At 36.5% G+C, this 18,479-nt stretch overlaps 1 protein-coding gene across 8 annotated transcripts in view; it reads left to right on the forward strand.

Annotated features, from left to right (window-relative positions):
- The window catches only part of FAM214A (family with sequence similarity 214 member A), a 116,723-nt gene that overhangs the window by 33,775 nt on the left and 64,469 nt on the right, over positions 1-18,479 (forward strand). For 2 of the 8 annotated variants that reach the window (XM_045449698.1, XM_045449699.1), the window contains exon 1: positions 18,166-18,336. The exons of 5 other annotated variants lie outside the window; for them this stretch is intronic. In XM_045449698.1, the coding sequence (XP_045305654.1) occupies positions 18,300-18,336 (37 nt within the window). In that variant the 5' untranslated portion in view covers positions 18,166-18,299. Of the gene's footprint in view, positions 1-18,158; positions 18,337-18,479 lie in introns of those variants that run through there. One more of the 8 variants, XR_006704692.1, reaches the window with a different exon arrangement.

The raw sequence follows: 18,479 nt of genomic DNA on the forward strand, positions 1-18,479 counted from the left end.
GTTTGATTTAACTTCTGAAATTAGATACTAACAGGATTGACATAGACCTTCTCTGTCTATGTTTTTGCCAATCATCTAGTAAGAAGGAAATGATTCAGTGCATGCAAACTGTCATTTCTTTGAAGCACGAGAAAAAAGATAATTGGAAGGCAGAATCGAGAGGCTAGTGTGTGTACAGGGAATGTGACTTAAAAGGTGATTTCCATTTCAAAAAGGTGAAGAAACCCATGGAGACTGAGCATTCTGCATTATGAACAAGTATAGAAAAAATGGTTAAATGAAAAACATTTCTATTTACTTTTTTGTCTTCTCAACTTTATATCGAATTATAGGACTATGTTTCCCCCATTTGAGGCTGAGGATATTAAAAACTAAGTTAATATCAAACTTAGAATTCTAATTTAATACTGAATTTTATTTTGTAATAACAAAAAAAAATTGGTGGTATCTGGAAACAGTACTTCTTTTTCAGTATGTAAACCGATTTGTCAATAATTAATTCTGTCTTTTCTCAAATGGGTGAAAAATGAGAATAGTTCATTCATTATATTAGACATTCATGTTAAACTGAAACAGGATGGACTGGGTAACAATGTGAAAACCATGTCAAAAATATTAGACAATAATCGTTGTGTAATCCCAAAGACAGCAATGATCGGAGCTGAGTTTTCTCTTATTTTCCTTTTCATATAAAAGATACGGATGCAATAAAATTATAATGAGGCCTTTTGCATTTTTTTTCTCCTTGTTCACCATGCCCAGCCCTACTGGCTACCTTTTAGGTTTTTGATGACCGTTCAGGGCCTTGTGTGGATTATTCCTTCTGCCTAAAAAGCCTTGCTCCCTAAGCATCAAATGGATGGCTCCTTGTCATTCTTCTGATCTTGGCTTAAATGTCACTTTTCATAGAGGCTTTCTCTGACTACCCTATCTAAAGTGTTCAGTTAATGTTAGCTGCTATTATATTTATTAAATTGGATGTCCTTTATTGTTGTGTCTCAACAGTCTGTTTCCTTCATTGTATTTACTGCATTTTGTAACTGTTTGTTTATTGTCTGTCTCCACAACTAGATTTTAAGTTCCCTGAGACCAAGCACCTTGTCTCTTGTTCACAGCTGTATTCCCATTACCTAGCAGACATCCTTGTATACGGTAGGTGCAGTGTAGGTGCATAGGAGGTGCTTAATGTATATTCGGTGAAAGAATGAATGACTAGGGTGTCTCACTGTTGAGCAAATAGGAGTATAAGCAGAGGTCAGCAATCACTGATTGTTTTACTCACAGCAATTAGAATTCTGCCAATTTAGGGATTTGTTTGAATTATTGACTCTTAGGCTATTATCACAACTTTATGCCCAATTTTTATATTTATTTATTTAAAGGGCAAGCCCCCCCCTTTTTCTAATGTTTATTTATTTTTGAGGGACACAGATAGAACATGGGGGGGTGGGGCAGGGCAGAGAGAGAATGAGACATAGAGGCCAAAGCAGGCTTCAAGCTCCGAGCGGTCAGCACAGAGCCCAATGTGGGGCTGGAACTCAGGAGCCATGAGGTCATGACCTGAGCCAAAATCAGCTGCTTAATCCGACTAAGCCACCCAGGTGCCCCTATGTCCACTTTTTAAAAAATAGATTTAAAATGCATTTGCCCATGACTTAAAGGAAAACTATATTTTTAAATTGACTAAATCTCAATGAATTGAAATACAACATTATAAAATAACAAAGGAGTAGGCAAAAGCTATTTGGTATAGGTGGTCCCTGTTGGTACATACCTGATTAACAAATGATCCACAGACAAATATTTGCTAGAACTCTATGCCATCTACCCACCATGCAAGATTTGTTCTGGTTGGCTGTTTGTCTGAGAGAGAGATTACATTGGTTGAAGAACTTGAGGTTTATGAGTACAAGAGATAGGGTAGATTAATAGGAAAAAGACTCAAAGGTTTTAGAGTTTAGACTTGGGACCCATTCTGTCAGTTACAGTTCTGTGATTTGGGTTAAGCTCCAAACCTGTTTTCTCTTCTGTAAAATGTATTTGGCTCAAAGTGATGCTTCTGAGCTTCAGGTGAGATGATGTGCCAAAGAACTTTATAAACTGTGAAGTGTTAGATACGTTGACTAGTTGACCCAGTGAGCCTAATCATTAGTGTAGATGAGCAAAGGGCCAAGTGTGCCTAAGCACAGCTAACTGTATCTTAGTTGGGGACACTCCATGTAAACATGCATTCATATAGTACCTGATTTTTACCATTTTGAAAGTTTCCCCTTTTTATGCTGACTGAAATTATACTAACTAGAGATTTACCTAGATCAATAAATGTATATTTAAATAAACATTTTTAAAGAATCTTGAAGTGATGGCCATATTTTGGTATAAAAGTAGCTTAGTGGGTCCTTTTTAGTAGCATGCTATGAAGCAGGAAGAGATAAAACCCTAAGGCTATAAGGTCAGGCAGATAGAAAGTGTAACCTCAGCACTTGACCAGTCAAATGATCTTGAGCGAATTGCATAGCCTATCTGAACTTGATGTCTTTACATTCTAGCACCATCAGTTTTAAGGACTGTAGGAGAGATGAACTGAGCATCTGTGGTTCAGCACCCTAGCATATGCCTGACACAGGATAGGGATTGGTAGTGTTTTATTTCCAAGGAAACACAGCTTGAATTATCTGCACTGAGGAGTGTTTTCATGCTCTGTTGTGAAGACTAGTCATTACAGGTGTAAGAGATCAACATATCCTTAATGTTACTCTGAAATTTGTGTTCTTCAGCATATAACTGGAGGAACTCAAAACCAGCATTGAACTACACATCTATAATGTGTATGCAATGAGAGAAAAAGTGGGTAATTGGAACACACCAACGATTTCTGGGTGATAATATACCACAATGAACATTTAGAGCAGCATTGGGGTAATGAGATTGAGATGTAGAGGTGGACACTAGGAGGTTGATGGAAAATATTAAAGTGGTGAGATGGTGCCCCAAATTGTCTTTTTCCTCATATCAGAATACTACCCAGGATTGATTTAGTGCTTGGACCATGGCCCTTGTACTTCTTTGAATTTAGACTTGTTCCATAATGCTGCAAGTAATGGCCATTATAGATTAAGAAATCTTTGGTAGGCTAGCCTGGGGAATCTAGTCATAATGCACATTATTTATAAGTAATATTCCAAATATGACCATTATTTGGACTTAAAAACTTACCCTTTGGCAATGCAACCAATTTATCATTGGGGATTAGCATTTTAAATTAGTATGTGGTTTCCATTTTTTATTTTCCCGCTTACCAAATTAATATCTTTTTGAATGAAATTAAAATTTGGTATCAATATCTGAAATCAGTCCATTTATAAATCTAACCCTCAGGGGAACCTGGCTGCCTCAAGTTGGTTAAGTGTCTGACTCTTGATTTCAGCTTAGGTCATGATCTTACAGTCCTTGAGTTGGAGCCCGTATCGGGCTCTTTGCTGAGAGCCTGCTTGGGATTCTCTCTCTCTCTCACTCTCACTCTCACTCTCATTCTTTCTCTCTACCTTTTCCCATCTCTCTCTCTCTCTCTCTCTTTCTCTCTCAATAAATAAGTAAATAAACAAACTTAGAAAAAAGAAAAAAACTAAAGCTTACCCTGACATCTAAAAAATTCTTTTACATTTTTGAAACCAAATCAGCAGGGTTTTTGTGTGTGTGTGTGTGTGTGTGTGTGTGTGTGTGTGTGTGATGTGGTATCATAGTTTGTCACTATGTCATAGTGGGTAATTTCTTTCTAAATTTATAATAGTAAAAGCATGTGTAATTTTAGCACTTAATATTGGCAAATTGCTTTTTTTGGAGGCGTTTTATAGGTTGAAGTTCTATATCATATTCTCTGTACTTGATGAAAGGATACCGATACACCAAAAAATTATGATTTAATCTGTTTGCAAGAGAATTGGCTGTAGAATTTCTTTAAACTTCCTACATTGTTTGCTTTATAATTTATATCTAATTTGTAAAAAATTTAAATCCAAAGAAAAGTTGAATCATATAGTTACTAATCAAATGCCTTTTCATAGGTTAATTGTCAACATTTTACCACTTTTATCTCTCTCAATAGGTGGGTGGTAGATTAGATAGACACAAGGGAGTTTTCATTTAAAAAAAAAAAAGTTTTTTTTAACTTTTATTTATTCTTGAGAGACAGAGACAGAGAACAAGCAGGGGAGGGGCAGAGAGAGAGGGAGACACAGAATCTGAAGCAAGCTCCAGGCTCTGAGCTGTCAGCACAGAGCCTGTCGTGGGGCTTGAACCCATGAACCGTGAGATCATGACCTCAGCCGAAGTCAATTACTTAACTGACTGAGCCACCCAGGCACCCCAAGGGAGTTTTCATTTTTACTTTTTGTTTTTAGAATTTGAGAGTAAGTTGTAGACCTGACACATCAACCCTGAGTTATTCAACCTAGAACTGACTGGTATTAGCATGTGAAAGCTGACTGTACATTTCTTCCCAACTCTGTATCAAGTTAGCTGCTTGCTATCTACAATAGTGGCCAGTTTTTACAACGTGGAAATTGGCAGTGCTACAAACCAGGTGCTGTTTCCTCTGGAGAGCCAGTTGGTAGACATTTACCATCATACCACTGCATGTATCTCCTAAAAGTAAGAATATTCTCCTTCATACCTGCAGTGCATTTATCATACTCAAGAGATCTAACACTGGCACGATGCTAATATCTAATATACATTGTATATTCACATTTCTCATTGTCCCAATATTGTCTTTAATCATGTTACCTTTTTAAGGAAGTAAATTGCTTCCTGTTACAGAAAGAGAGTTAGACCCTGAGGTTGAACAACATTTAGAAAGGTTTTAGATTATACCATAAGAATAGGTAAAGGTATAAGTGGATGAAAGTATTGGTGTTGGGGTGGTGGGGGGGGAGAAATTAGGTCGTGTATATAGGACAGTTAATTAAGATTTTAGCAGATTTTTTCCTCATTTTATTTAGCTTAAAAAAAGAGATTACTTGGACCAAATAGATTTAAGAGAATAATGAGTATTGATGAAATGCCAAGATTTTTTTTGATTGAAATGAATTATATTTGAATTGGGGAAGAATTACATTTTAATCCTAAAGTCTCAGGCTACCTCTCTGACCTCATTTTTTTAGTATACTTGTAAGATCCTTGCAGTCTAGGCACATTGGTCTTGCTGTTCTTTAGTCACCACAAGCACGTTGACACCGTGGGGCCTTTGCATTTGCTATCCCTTTTTGGAATACAAGTCTCATGATGCTGGCCTTTACTGCATTTGACTTTGTGCTCAGTTGTCACCTCCTCAAAGAAGCCTTCCTGACCATCCTATCAAGAAAAGTACAGCTTTTTAATTTTCTCTTTACACTGCACTACTCTTCTTTGTAGTGATTATCACTGCTTGACTTGATGTTCTGTATTTATTTACTTATTTGTTTTTCTCCCCAATAGGAATGTAAGCTTCATGAGGGCAGGGACTTAGTGACGTTTGTTCACGACTGTATTTCCCTATGCGTGGACTCGTGCCTGACATTTTGTAGCTGCTCAATAAATATTTACTATTAAATGAATGTTTGCATGAATTTTAGTATCTTTGTGATGTACCATAAAACTTACTACTGGAAAATTTTATGCATTCTTTCCCTGTGATTTGTTAGTTTTGTAACCCTAAGAATTAACTCTCTAGTATCAGTTTTTGTTTCTAAATGGGAATATTTATCCCCACTTCTCAAGGTTATTGGCAGATCAAATGAAATAACTATGCAAACATACGATATCTGATAACTGAATAAATGGTAAAAATGTCTATCATCAGAGTTGGTAAGAAATCATTTCACCTGCAGAGATTAATTTCACGGCACAGCCTGTCTTAGAGTCAACAGCTGTATTGAGCCTTAAAAGATCAGGTATCTTCGGGTTAGGTGGAAGTTTACAAAGATTGAGAGGGGGAGGCCTGGAAGAGAGGACAATCTGAGCAATTAAAATGTTCAAGGGACAGAAGGTAGACTAACGTGAGTTGTAGGGATTTCTTAGAAATGAGGAAAATTGGGGACATTTGAAATGTCAAGCTAAGGGATTTGAGCTTCATTCACCTGATAGGCACTATTAAGTAGTTTGCTCTGATTAAAGAGAGCTTTATGGAAGAATAATTTGTCAGTGTATTTCTATTTAATTTCATTATAAACTAACAAAAAATTATTGAATATCTGGCAGTTTTAAAATCAGTTTTTAGCCCCAACATTATGATTTGGTATTATAAAAATTACCTGACATTCATCTCTGTTGGCTAATCTTTTTTCTTCTCCATCTATTTTCCCTTTGCCACCACTCTTTAATATATGAAGGATTAGTGTTCTCTTTTATGAAAATTCCTGGGAATATTAACATGGTACACAATTCTGACAAGGCCATAGCTATTGTTTTATGATACTCTTGTTAAAGTAGTAAACTACACTATTTTAAAGTACCTGTGTGTTATAACAAATAAAAAAACAGGATAAAATTGGAGGGTTTTTTTCTCTCAGACAGTTGCTGGCAGAAACTTCATAAACTCTGGGATTATAGGCCCTTGTACCTTCCAACCACTTGTGAACTATGAGTGCAAGGAGATTCCAACAATACTGATAAGCTTTCCTACCTATGTTAAGGAGGAAAGGGACATATATCCTCCCTGCTACCCAACCAAATAAGTACTTTCACACCAAGGCTTCAAGAAAAGAAATTTTTTTGGCCATAGAAGAGGTTTCTTCAGTGTATTGTGGTAGAAAGAGCACAAAGCAGGAAATCTTAAATCTCTTCATTTATAACTTCTTAAAAATTGTCTGGGATTTATGTTCTTGGTATTCTCATTCAGAAGTTTGAATAAGGAAAATATCTACTCCTTTGAGGAAGCGTATTCAAGTCTTAGTAATTATTGTGTCAATTAAATGCTGGTCCAGAGGCATATTTCTGTAGTCTAACATATAATAACCCTGACCTGTGTTTTTTCTTATTTTGCTTATGTTGCAGAGTTCAGATATCTGCCAGAGGGCTCAAAATAGCTAACAATGAAAAAAAAAAAAAATCCTCAGGTTACATTGTGGTACAGATTAAATTCCATCAAAAAGAGCTTGAGACATTAAAATCCTTTTGTTATTCTGAAATTACTTTGAAACTCATGCTATTCCTGGAAATCAGAGTTGGGGAGGTCTTTAGAAAGTATGAGTCTTTCATTTTTATAGTTAGGAAAACCTAAGACCCAGAGAAAAAGAAGTAACCTGTCCAACTATTAAAGTGAAACTCAAATTTCCACTCGCCAGTCCAGTGTTTCTGTATTTCTGCGTCTAGCAAAGCACAATTGCCTCTAGGTTCTACACCAGAAATGACATAATTAATGATCAATCAGCCTTCATCAGGGAACTTGAAAGAAAGAATGGTGATTATATTATAACATTGTTCTCCAAAGAAAATATACCTTCCTTCAGAAGAAAGCTAAATGATAATAGACTGGAAGTAAAAGGCATATTTCATCCTTAAGACAGTAAGCTAAAAAGAAAAACTGCAATGAAATTAGAAATTAGAGAAAATATCTAAAATTTAAAAATCAAGAATTCAGGGTGCGTGGGTGGCTCAGTTGTCTAAGTGATTCTTGATTTTTGGCTCAGGTCATGATCACAGAGTTCATGAGCTCAGTTCAAGTTCAAGCCCAGTGTAAGGCTCTGTGGAGACTGCTTGGGATTCTTTGTCTCCCTCTCTGTGCCCTTCCACTGCTCGCGCTCTGCATTTTCAAAATAAAACTTGAAAAATAAATAAAAATCAAGAATTAGAAAAATCTGTCTTTAATTTTGTCATATGAAAAACAGGACTAGAGTACTTAAAAGACTATCATAATGTTTAAATGAGGTAGTCCATGTAAAATGCTTAGAATAGTATTTGATTCTGAAGAAAAATGTTACCTATTATTAATATATTAACATTTCTTCAACAAGTAAGATAAGTACATATTCTAAAGGAAACTTACAAAGGCTAAGAGGCTGGCTTAACCCAGGGCAGGGAGAAGCCCTTTTGGTTAGGATGATTAGGTAAGGCCTCTCTTAGAAAGTAGGGTGAGGATGTGAAGGAGTCAACTATGTGAGGATTGAGGGAAAGAACATTCCAGGCCAAGCAACTAGTATGTGCAATGGTCTTGAATTTATAAAGAGCCTGGCGTGCTTTAGGAACTGAAGTAAGAACAGACCATATACCATAATTTGTATTTCCTTCATTTGCTCACTTTAGATTGTCTTCTTCATTAGAATATTTGTTCTCCAAGGACTGGGACACATCTGCCTTCTTCACTCACACTTGTGACAGTGGTTGGTATGGAGTTAGCGTTTATTAGACACTGGGGAAAACATTTTAAGTGCCTATTGCATACATAATCACTATCAGTGCCTTATGGGTGAGGACTTTATCTTTCTCCTTTCAGACAAAAGTAAGCTAGGATGCAATGAGTTGCACATGGTACCTCTTTTTTAAAAGAGCATCTGCAAAATTGATAGACAATTGTCAAGTATTTCAAATATAAAATATAAATTTTATGTTTTGGCTGATCAGTGAGTTTCATGGAATAAAAAAATTCAGTATAATAATTTGAGTTAACCATTTTATATCTGTTTAACTGTGCTATGAGGTTCAGATTTTCTTAGGGGATGGGATGGAAATACTACCTGGGATAGTCCTGGTTTATGCCTGTTACCTCTGTGCCCAATCCTATTTCATTGTCTTCTTTCACTCTAAGTGTATCCTTGTTTGGACAAAGAATTTTATGGTCACCTTAATTGTTAGCCATTTTTCTGTCCTGCTAGAGCACTCTATAACTCCTACTTCATTCTGTATTAAAATAGCTTAAATATAGCTTGAGGTAGATAATTTGCCCCAGCTATGCTCGGTAAGAGAGTGCATATAATATTTTATAATTTACGTGGACTCTTGTATAAATCAAGGGATTGACAACATGGAATGCTTACTTGGATTTAGTAGTACAAAACACTTGGACTTTGTTTCAGAGATGTTTGATTTCTAAGATGTTTTTACCAAAATGCACATATTTTGACAAAATGTTCTTTTTATTCAAAGTCATCTGAATTCTTATGAATGATGAATATTCTTATGAATGAAGAATATTCTTATGAATATTCTTCTGCAATAAATATTAATGATTACATAAAACATTGGTAAAATGATTTATCATTTTTAGAATTTATTTTCAAATATGGTAAAACTTTAGACATTTGTGTCCCTTTCCCTGTCTTCTCTCAGACAAATATTCATTGAGCACTGTGCTGGAAATGCACTGATGAACAAGAACTAACATGGCCTCTGGAATTGGCGGTCTTTTTTTTTTTTTTCCTGAGTAAACAGACAAATCAGGATTAGAGGTTTACCCTGTGCTGGGTTGAAAGAGGCTCAGGTGTGGAGTAGGGGGAGTGGCCCAGAGGAAGAGCATATTACATGGTCTACACAGATCAGATCTGTAGAACTCCTACATTTCACTACCCTCTTCTATTTGTAGCGATCTCAAATATTTTTGGTTTGAGTATAGGGTGTGTGTGTGTGTTTCTGTTTATTTTGGAGAATGAGCAATGGAAATTTACTTCTCAGTAAGTGCAAGTTTCACTTGAGGTGCTCAGTTCATGAGGCTTTCATGATTTTGCCCTCTAGGCAATGAAGCTAAAACCTTCCTGTCTAAAAGTTTAAAAACAATTGAGGTAGTCCATGATAAGTATAAGTACTTACCACTGGCTTTCTGGGTGACATAATTGTATAGACTACAATAATGTTGAAAATGAACAGCTTTGACAGATTGACTGTAGCATTTAAATGAGGAAAAAGAAAACTATCCACAAACAGGTATATGCAATAAGTTACAGAATTTTTACTTTCTTCATCTTTAAAGGTGTCTAAACATTTGTGTCTCTACTTGTATACTGTCACCCCTAGTAAAGAACTGAATTGTGGCAGCATGTGAGGTATGTGAATTTTGGTCGTGAATCCCTAGTATCTGCCTTTTTTTTTTTTTTTTTTAAGTTGATTTATCTTGAGAGCTTGCACACACATTCAGGAGTGGCAGAGAGAGAATCATAAGCAGGCTCTGCACCGTAAACATAGAGCCCCACACAGGGCTCAGTCCCACGAACCATGAGATCATGACCTGAGCCTAGATTAAGAGTCGGATGCTTAACCAACTGAGCAACCCAGGCACCCCTACTTCTTTTTTAAACTTTATTTAGTAAAATAAATTTTAATATCAGCCTTTGATATGTGCTTCCAAAGTCCATGTTGGTTGAATATGATATGGTTGAACCAAATATCTATTAGGGGACATGGCAGGGGATGACGGTGGTTGAGAGACATTATAACGTGGAGCAGTGGCTTTAAAATTTTTGTCAGCCCACAGTTACAAAGACAATTGACATTGCTTCTCAATCCTAACACTCCCTCCCCCAAACCAAAGTCATTACTTAGCAAAGCTAAGTGGTGGCTGATGTTTTCTTTTTCCTATTTAAAAACAAATGATAGTTCCAACCCCTTAAATTAATTTGATAGCACATTTCATCCTACAGATTGTTTTCGCATTTAGGAGAATTAGAAAGACCTGCGTTCAGGTTCTGGTTTTTGTCAACTGCTCTGTGTAACCTTGATAAAATTACCTAACTTCTCTGAGTTTCAATTTACTCATTAGTTAAAATTGAGGTAATAAAAGTATTAATTTCATAGGTTTGTTATAATGATATAATCTAAGAGAGTGGTTGTGTCAGGTATTTATTTAATTTTTTAATTTTTATTTATTTATTTTTAATGTTTATTTATTTTTGAGAGAGAGAGAGAATGAGGAGGGGAGGAGCAGAGAGAGGGAGACCCAGAATCTGAAGCAGGCTCCAAGCTCTGAGCTGTCAGCACAGAACTGGATGCAGGGCTTGAACCCAGTAACCAAACCGTGACATCATGACGTGAGCTGAAGTGGGATGCTTAAGCAACTGAGCCACCCAGGCACCCCTGTGCCAGGTATTTAATAAGCGTATAATTAATGGCTATTTTGATTGTCTCCAAAGTTTGCAAGCTTAGGGAATTGGGAGTAACAATAATGGTATATCCTATTCAGAGAGAAATTAGTTCAATTTTAGATACGTTAGAATTTGAGGTGTTATAGGTAGCCAGAGAGTTTAGTCCTATTATTTGGAAACAAAACTATACAAAATAGTCTGAAGTTAGCAAACTTTTAAAAATGCCAGCAGAGTACTAGAGCTTCAGGGACTTAACAGTTGAGTCTTTGTTAAAGCTACATGAGGTCTACTTAATTCTATAGCTGTTGAATTTTGCCAGATTTTTGCTAATATTCTCCAAAATTTGAAATGCCGAATCTGTCATTTGTATGACTATTGGCATAATTAGTAGAGGTAAAGATATGTACCACTGATAGGTAGTTGTGGAAATAGAAAAGCAAAGGGCCTGGAATTAAACCTGGGTTAGGTGATTCAACTAGGTAGGTAACCCACCAGCTGCCTTAATCTTTATGGTTCAGTTTCTTTATCTACAAAATATTCTTTTTCAAAAATGTTTTATTCATTTTTGAAAGAGTGTGAGCGGGGGGAGGGGGCAGAGAGAGGGAGACACAGAATCTGAAGCAGACTCCAAGATCCAAGCTGTCAGCACAGAGCCCAGTGCAGTGCTTGAACTCACGCACTGTGAGATCATGACCTGAGCCGAAGTCGGATGCTTAATTGACTGAGCCACCCAGGTGCCCCACACAATACTCTTAGTTCACAAAGTTAGATTGCCAAAGGGACAAATAAGTGTAAGTTTCATTATTTTCCATGGAGATACTTATAGTAAACATCATTTTTGGCAGAATAAAAAATTAATGATGGCTCTAGATTTTAAGACTGAATCAAGCATACCATTCTTTATAATATAATATCAGGGGATAACATCCTAGAACTTGTCTTTAAGAAGTATGGGTATAGGTAAATGGGAACCCATGAACATCTTGGCACGTTTTATGCAATGATGATGGTTTTAATTTATAAAGAGTACCTTAGGATGTTAAAATGCATTCTTATACCTGATCTTGATACTTGCTAAATCTAATTAGTGTGTGTACAAGATATTATTAGACAAAGTGTTTGTCCAGTATCTTAGATTATAAATAACCCCTGTTCTAGCTCATTTTAAACAATGTAGTATGAATGATGCCAAAAAACAGGCTAGAACATTTTCTTCTCTCCAAGATCTGAGATTTTGTAAACAAGGCTCTGCTTCTAGAGCTAATCTAGGTCATCATAACCTCAAATCTTTTGAGGAGAAACGCCACTAAGTCTCTAGGTACTTATTAATATTTTAATTTTAAGAAACGTTTTAGCTCTTAAAAACACAGTATTTTTGGATTGCTGTTTGGCCACTTAGGTTATTTGTACCATTTCATAATGAATACAACTCACTGGGTAATCATTTTGGCAATAATGATGGCTAGAAATCTCTATGTAAGTGGAAATTAATATAACTTATTATGGCTTAATTTATCCCAGTACTGACCTAACGGTAAAACATTTTGTTTTTTGATAAAAACTGATTTAATGAGAAAGCCCATAAATTTCTTAATTTCCAAAATTAACAATGTTAAATTTTAGCTATTGCTTAGCCTTCATTGCAAATTATTGAACTGTGAAATGTGCTGTTAAATGTTTAACTTTTGTTAAATGACATTTTTTAAGGAGTTTAAAAATATCAGTGTCATAAATCTTGCTTTAGTAGTCAAGATTTAAATTTTATCCTTATTGTTATTAATGTGGTTTACTAGTAACGTATTGTCCTTTATTTGTGTTTGTGTGTGTGTGTGTGTGTGTGTGCACACTTACTTTTACTAACATCCTGTAGACCTGATGTTTGCAAAGGAAAAGAGGAAACTTAAATTGCTTGAGAGCCAAGTAATGTGGTAGGTGATTTATAATTCTCAATGAAATTATTATTCCCACTTTACAGATGAGGAAATAGACTCAGGTTAAATTAAATAATGTGATAGCACAGCTTGTTAAGGTGAAGGATCTTGAGCTCCTAGACTCTCTGGCTCTTTTCTATTTTGTCTTGCTGCTTTAAAGGATTATTCCAGTAATGAGGTTGATTTTTGTGCAAACATGTTTAGTTTATGCTGCTATCCCCTAGAAGATCACCAGGGAAGATGATATTCTAATTGTGTAGAATGTCATTGTTTTCAAAGTAATTTTATCCTTTCCTATTTGATCCTAACAACAAACAAACACTGCAGGCAAAACAGAAAAGAAAAGGGGCGCCTGGTGGCTCAGTGGGTTGAGCATCTGACTTCAGCTCACGTTATGATCTCATAGTTGGTGAATTCGAGCCCCGCGTCAGGCTCTCTGCTGTTAGCTTGGAGCCTGGAGCCTGCTTCGGATTCTGTGTCTCCTCTCTCTGCCCCTCTCCTGCTTGTGCTCTGTCTCTGTCTCTCTCAAAAATAAATAAATGTAAAAAAAAATTTTTTTTTTAAACCAGTAAAGAAAAAAGGATTCCTGACTTAGAAATGAGCAATTTCAGAGAAGTACTTAAGATCACAAAGCTGATTAGAGGTAGAGTTTAAACTACAACCTGGATCTTTGGTTCCTAGTCAGTGTTCTTTTCTATTTCATTTTCTTTCTCTGGATTACATATGTGATCTATGATCATGAAGTAGTGAAGTTTTATAGACTGAACATTTTATTGTGTCTTCATGTAGTGATCACACAATAGCTATAGCCTGGCTCCCTGTTGAGCAGTCAAATCTTGTTGTCCTGTAGTATAAGTAGTCTATCGATGACAGATTTGAGGGGTAATGGGACTGTAATAGTGCTCATTGAATGAGTAATAAATGGAAAATGTTAACTTGAGATTTCTGTAATTAAACTTTATTCTTGTATGATGCCATATTTGCCTTATGGAAATATGTATATGTAAGAATGGAAACGTATATAAGAAAGGAATTGGGTTTTTTTTAATGTTTTATTTTTGAGAGAAAGCAAGTGAGTGAAGGAGGGGTGGCAGGGGGGAACAGCAGGTCTGAAACAAGCTGTACAGTGACAGCAGTGAGCCCAGTTTGGGGCTCCAACTCACGAACCATGAGATCATGACCCGAGCTAAGGTTGGACACTCAACTGACTGAACCAACCAGGTGCCCCATAAGAAACAAATTGTTAAGGGAAGGATAGCAGTGGTTAAGAGCATGCATGTTAGATTCAGGAAGACCTAAACTTGAATCCTGGCTTTACCCACTTAATTCTAGTTACTTGGGCAGGTAACAAGCCAGTTTTCTCATCTTTGGGGATAACACCTGCCACAGGGTCAAAGGAGACAGGTATGTAAAGAGACTAACACCATGCCTGGCCCATGGGCTTACACATATAGAAGCTATTGAATCATTACCTTTAATAAGTTTTTTTTTTCTACTAGCAATATATCTTTTTTGCTTAGAAAGTATCTAAGCTGGCATGATTATCTCTGAAGTTTCTTAAAAGGAAATAGTTCCCAATTATTTCTGCTAATGGAGGGCATAGATGATCTGAAACAATTGATGCTTGAAATTTTTCTACTTTATTTTTAGAATATGTAGTTAAAAGAATTAATGGAAGATCTCCTTTTTAATGTATTTCCTTACATTAGGATAATATAAGCAATTCATATTTTTTGAACTGTCCATTTGTAGAACACAATTATGACAATGCTACATGAGTTGCAGGGGGAAAAGGGGGCTTTTCATGTTTGGGTGTTGTAAATTGAGAACCTGGAACTAGCACTCCGTATAGAATTTTATATTATTAGATTCTTAATTTGTAGACTGTTGAGACCTACAAAGTAGATAACCTGCCATTCTTTTATAGCATACCCATTTATAGCTTTGTGTACTAAGATAAACAAAAGTAGGGAAAAGCAAGCATTCTTCAGTTACATAAAGTGCCACTTTGAAATTTATTGGAAAACTGGCACCATAGAAGAAACATTTCACTAAATCTTTGTTAGATTTTACTTTTTAAGGTGCCATGTGTCATGTACATTTTAATTCATTTATAATTACATGTTTCTGACTAAATTTAATATTTTTATAAGTTTTCTTTGTATGTTAATAGTTTTAGATTATAGAGGATTCCATTAGCCTTTAATTTAAAAGTTTGAGGATTATAACTGAAAGGAAATATTCCAAAATAATTTAGGGATTGTATATTATTTTTCCTTTTTTGAGAGTGATAGAGGTAGATTTTGAATTATAAAATTATTCTACCAAAAAATTTTTTTTTTAATTTTTTTACTGTTTGTTTATTTTTGAGAGAGACAGAGATAGACTGTAACTGGGTTAGGGGCAGAGAGAAGGAGACACAGAATCTGAAGCAAGCTCCAGGCTCCGAGCTGTCAGCACAGAGCCCCATGTGGGGCTCGAACTCAAGAGCTGTGAGATCATGACCTGAGCTAAAGTCAGATGCTCAACCGACTGAGCCACCCAGGTGCCCTCCCAATTTTTTTTTTTTTAACGTTTATTTATTTTTGAGACAGAGATACAGCATGAATGGGGGACGGTCAGAGAGAGAGGGAGACACAGAATCTGAAACAGGCTCCAGGCTCTGAGCTGTCAGCACAGAGCCCGACGCGGGGCTTGAACTCACGGACCACGAGATCATGAACTGAGTCGAAGTCAGACGCTTAACCGATTGAGCCACCCAGGCACCCCCAAGTTATTCTACCAAAAATTTAAAAAATTTCCTTTGACTTCTAGATTTATGACTTTGACTTGGGTAAATAAACTTTTAGAGCTGATTTTATTTGAACAATGCAGATAATGATACTTGTTCTATTTACCTCTCATGGTTGTGCAATCAGATCAAACCAAGTATCATATGGGATAGGAATCAGGCATGGTGCTAGATAACCAATAATGTAGACAAACATAGTACTTCTCTTTAAAGCACTTATAGGTGGTGGAGGAGAAGTCATTTTGCAAATAATTATTTAACATTCTATGAACTAAGTACTAAGAAGGAGGTACAGGGAGCCTAAGACTAGTCTTGGATCAGGGAAAGCTGCCCTGTGGAAGAGAGATTTAAACTGAGACTTGTTTATTGAAGGGTTTGTGGAAGACCACTCCTAGCAGAGAGGAATAGTATTTGCAGAAACTCCCAAGTTTTGAAGAAGCTTAGAGGGTCCTTAGTAACCAAAAGTCCAGTCTGGCTGACAGCATTTTTTTAGCCTTCACAATATCCCTGTAAGTTGACTCCATGAAAAAAAATTTTTTTTAAATTATTTTTGAAAGACAGAGAGCCCTACCTAGTCTGGGAGGGGCAGAGAAAGAGAGGGAAACACAGACTATGACGCAGGCTCCAGGCTCTGAGTTGTCAGCACAGAGCCCGATGTGGGGCTTGAACCCACAAGCCTTGAGATCATGACCTGTGCTGAAGCTGGATGCTTAACTGACTAAGCCACACAGGTACCCCAACTCCATTTTATAAGTAAGAAAACAGAAGCTCAGAGTGGCTTAGTAAAGCCTGTTACTGTTTATAAATGACAGTTTCATGTTTTGAACCCACATTGGTTGGTCTGTCTCCAAACTCCTTGCTCTCTTCTATGCCATTCTTTGTCTGAGTCACTTACCTCACAGGCTTCTTGTGCTCCCAAACACATCTTTCTTCTTGTTATTTTCTCAGAGGGCTTAGCAGTTCTCCCTCTGGCTAATTGCGGAGCCAATGATCAGGTTTTTTCTTTACACTGAGGTAATAATGACATTTAACCCTCACAGGTTGTGTATTTCGCACTCTTACTTGTATACTGTAAAAGTCCTAGAAGCTTTTGCAGGGGTGGAATCTTGTGGACTCTGGGGCTGATTTGAAACTGCAGCGTTGTCTGTGGCCTCTCATTTAAAAATAGCCTCATGTTGCTCATGGGGTGCCTTAATAGAGCCAGCATTTCCATCAGCTTCTGCTCCCTACCCCCAAGACACTCCAGATAAACAAAGATCTGAGTAATAAACAGTGTGCTGCTCCTTTAGCTTCTGCTTTCTCCCACAAACCTCTCTTGATAGAAATCCTAAAGCCACCATTAACAATTATTTTATTGGAATAATGTAAATAAAAAGAGTTTAATTGCTTTTAAGGTTTAAAAAACACTATCCTAGTTTATGTAATGTTCACAGGAAATATTTCTTAAACGGGAATTTTTCGATCTTTCCTATCTGTTTATCTCTTACCATGGGCACTAACTCTCCCGAAACATCTTTGTAAGTTGGGCGGGGGGGGGGGGGGAGTTTTGTTGTTGTTCTTAAAACTTGAGGAGATGATATAGACTGATAACATTGAAGCCCGGTACTTGAAACCTGAAGAAAATCTCCTATGCCCTCAATGTCTCCAGATAATTTTATGATAAAAATAAATGAATTCAGGCTAAATGTCCTTGTTGCTTTTTGTAAAAAGAGACGTTTTAATGCAAATACTTAGTTAAATCTTTATTGTTGAGAGTTTGCTTAGAAACTATTTTTCCTTTTCAGATCTTTTTCTAATTTCTTAACCTTCAATTTTTTTTATCTTCTCAAAAGGCACTGCATACATTTGAGGGGGCTACTTTATGCCCTATCCCATTTTAACTAACAGGTTGTGCTTTTCTAGGACTTTGTGAAGCTTGTTGTAAAGGAATTCTTTGTTCTGGTAAATGGAGGCTGATGTTTTATTCTAATTGTTATGAGTTTTTATATTTCTTTGTTTTCAGAGGGTTTCTCTTGGTGTAGAACCTGATTTACTTGAAATGTGAAATAATAAATTGATTGCCTCCACCAGCCTTCTTTGTCCTGTTTTATGTGAAATACTGAAATAAATGTTTGCCTTATGAATTTCTCTCTTTTAAAAACACCCAGAGACACCCATTTTAGGGGCGCATGCTAGAATACTTTTGTCATTATTGTTCTACTCCTCTTTCCTTTCAAGTTGCCTAAACACAGCTGAGTTGGTAAGAAGAGCAAAGACAACATGATAGTGCTGCCAAGTAGACAGGAAGCTGTAGTGGACCTAGCAGGCAGGGGCGGCTGAGCACACCCTCCATCCAATCAGCTGTGAGTGCTGTTGCTATGTGCACTCTTACTCTGCTGCCTTTGTGGAAAACCTTACACAGAGGGAAGCGGAATCAGCACCCACTGCTGAACATTTGTTTTAACCACTGCAGACATCTGGATCCCTCAGTTACTGACTGTGTAGCTATTGACAGCCAGAAGGCAACTTCTTTTATACAAGGATTCCAGTATGGTTTTCAGTGGAAACAAAGGGCTTCACAGAGAAGGTGTGTAATGAAGTGTTTTTAACGGCTTTATTTTTAAACTTTGAATTTTCTGTAGCTGTTTACCAGTTGTGGTGTTTGCTTTGCATAGATTTTTTAATAAATAGGTCTAGAAAAATCTCTTTGAAAAACATTGAACTTATTTT

The sequence above is a fragment of the Leopardus geoffroyi genome, chromosome B3 (assembly GCF_018350155.1).
Source record: "Leopardus geoffroyi isolate Oge1 chromosome B3, O.geoffroyi_Oge1_pat1.0, whole genome shotgun sequence".
In the NCBI taxonomy this organism is placed as follows: domain Eukaryota; kingdom Metazoa; phylum Chordata; class Mammalia; order Carnivora; family Felidae; genus Leopardus; species Leopardus geoffroyi.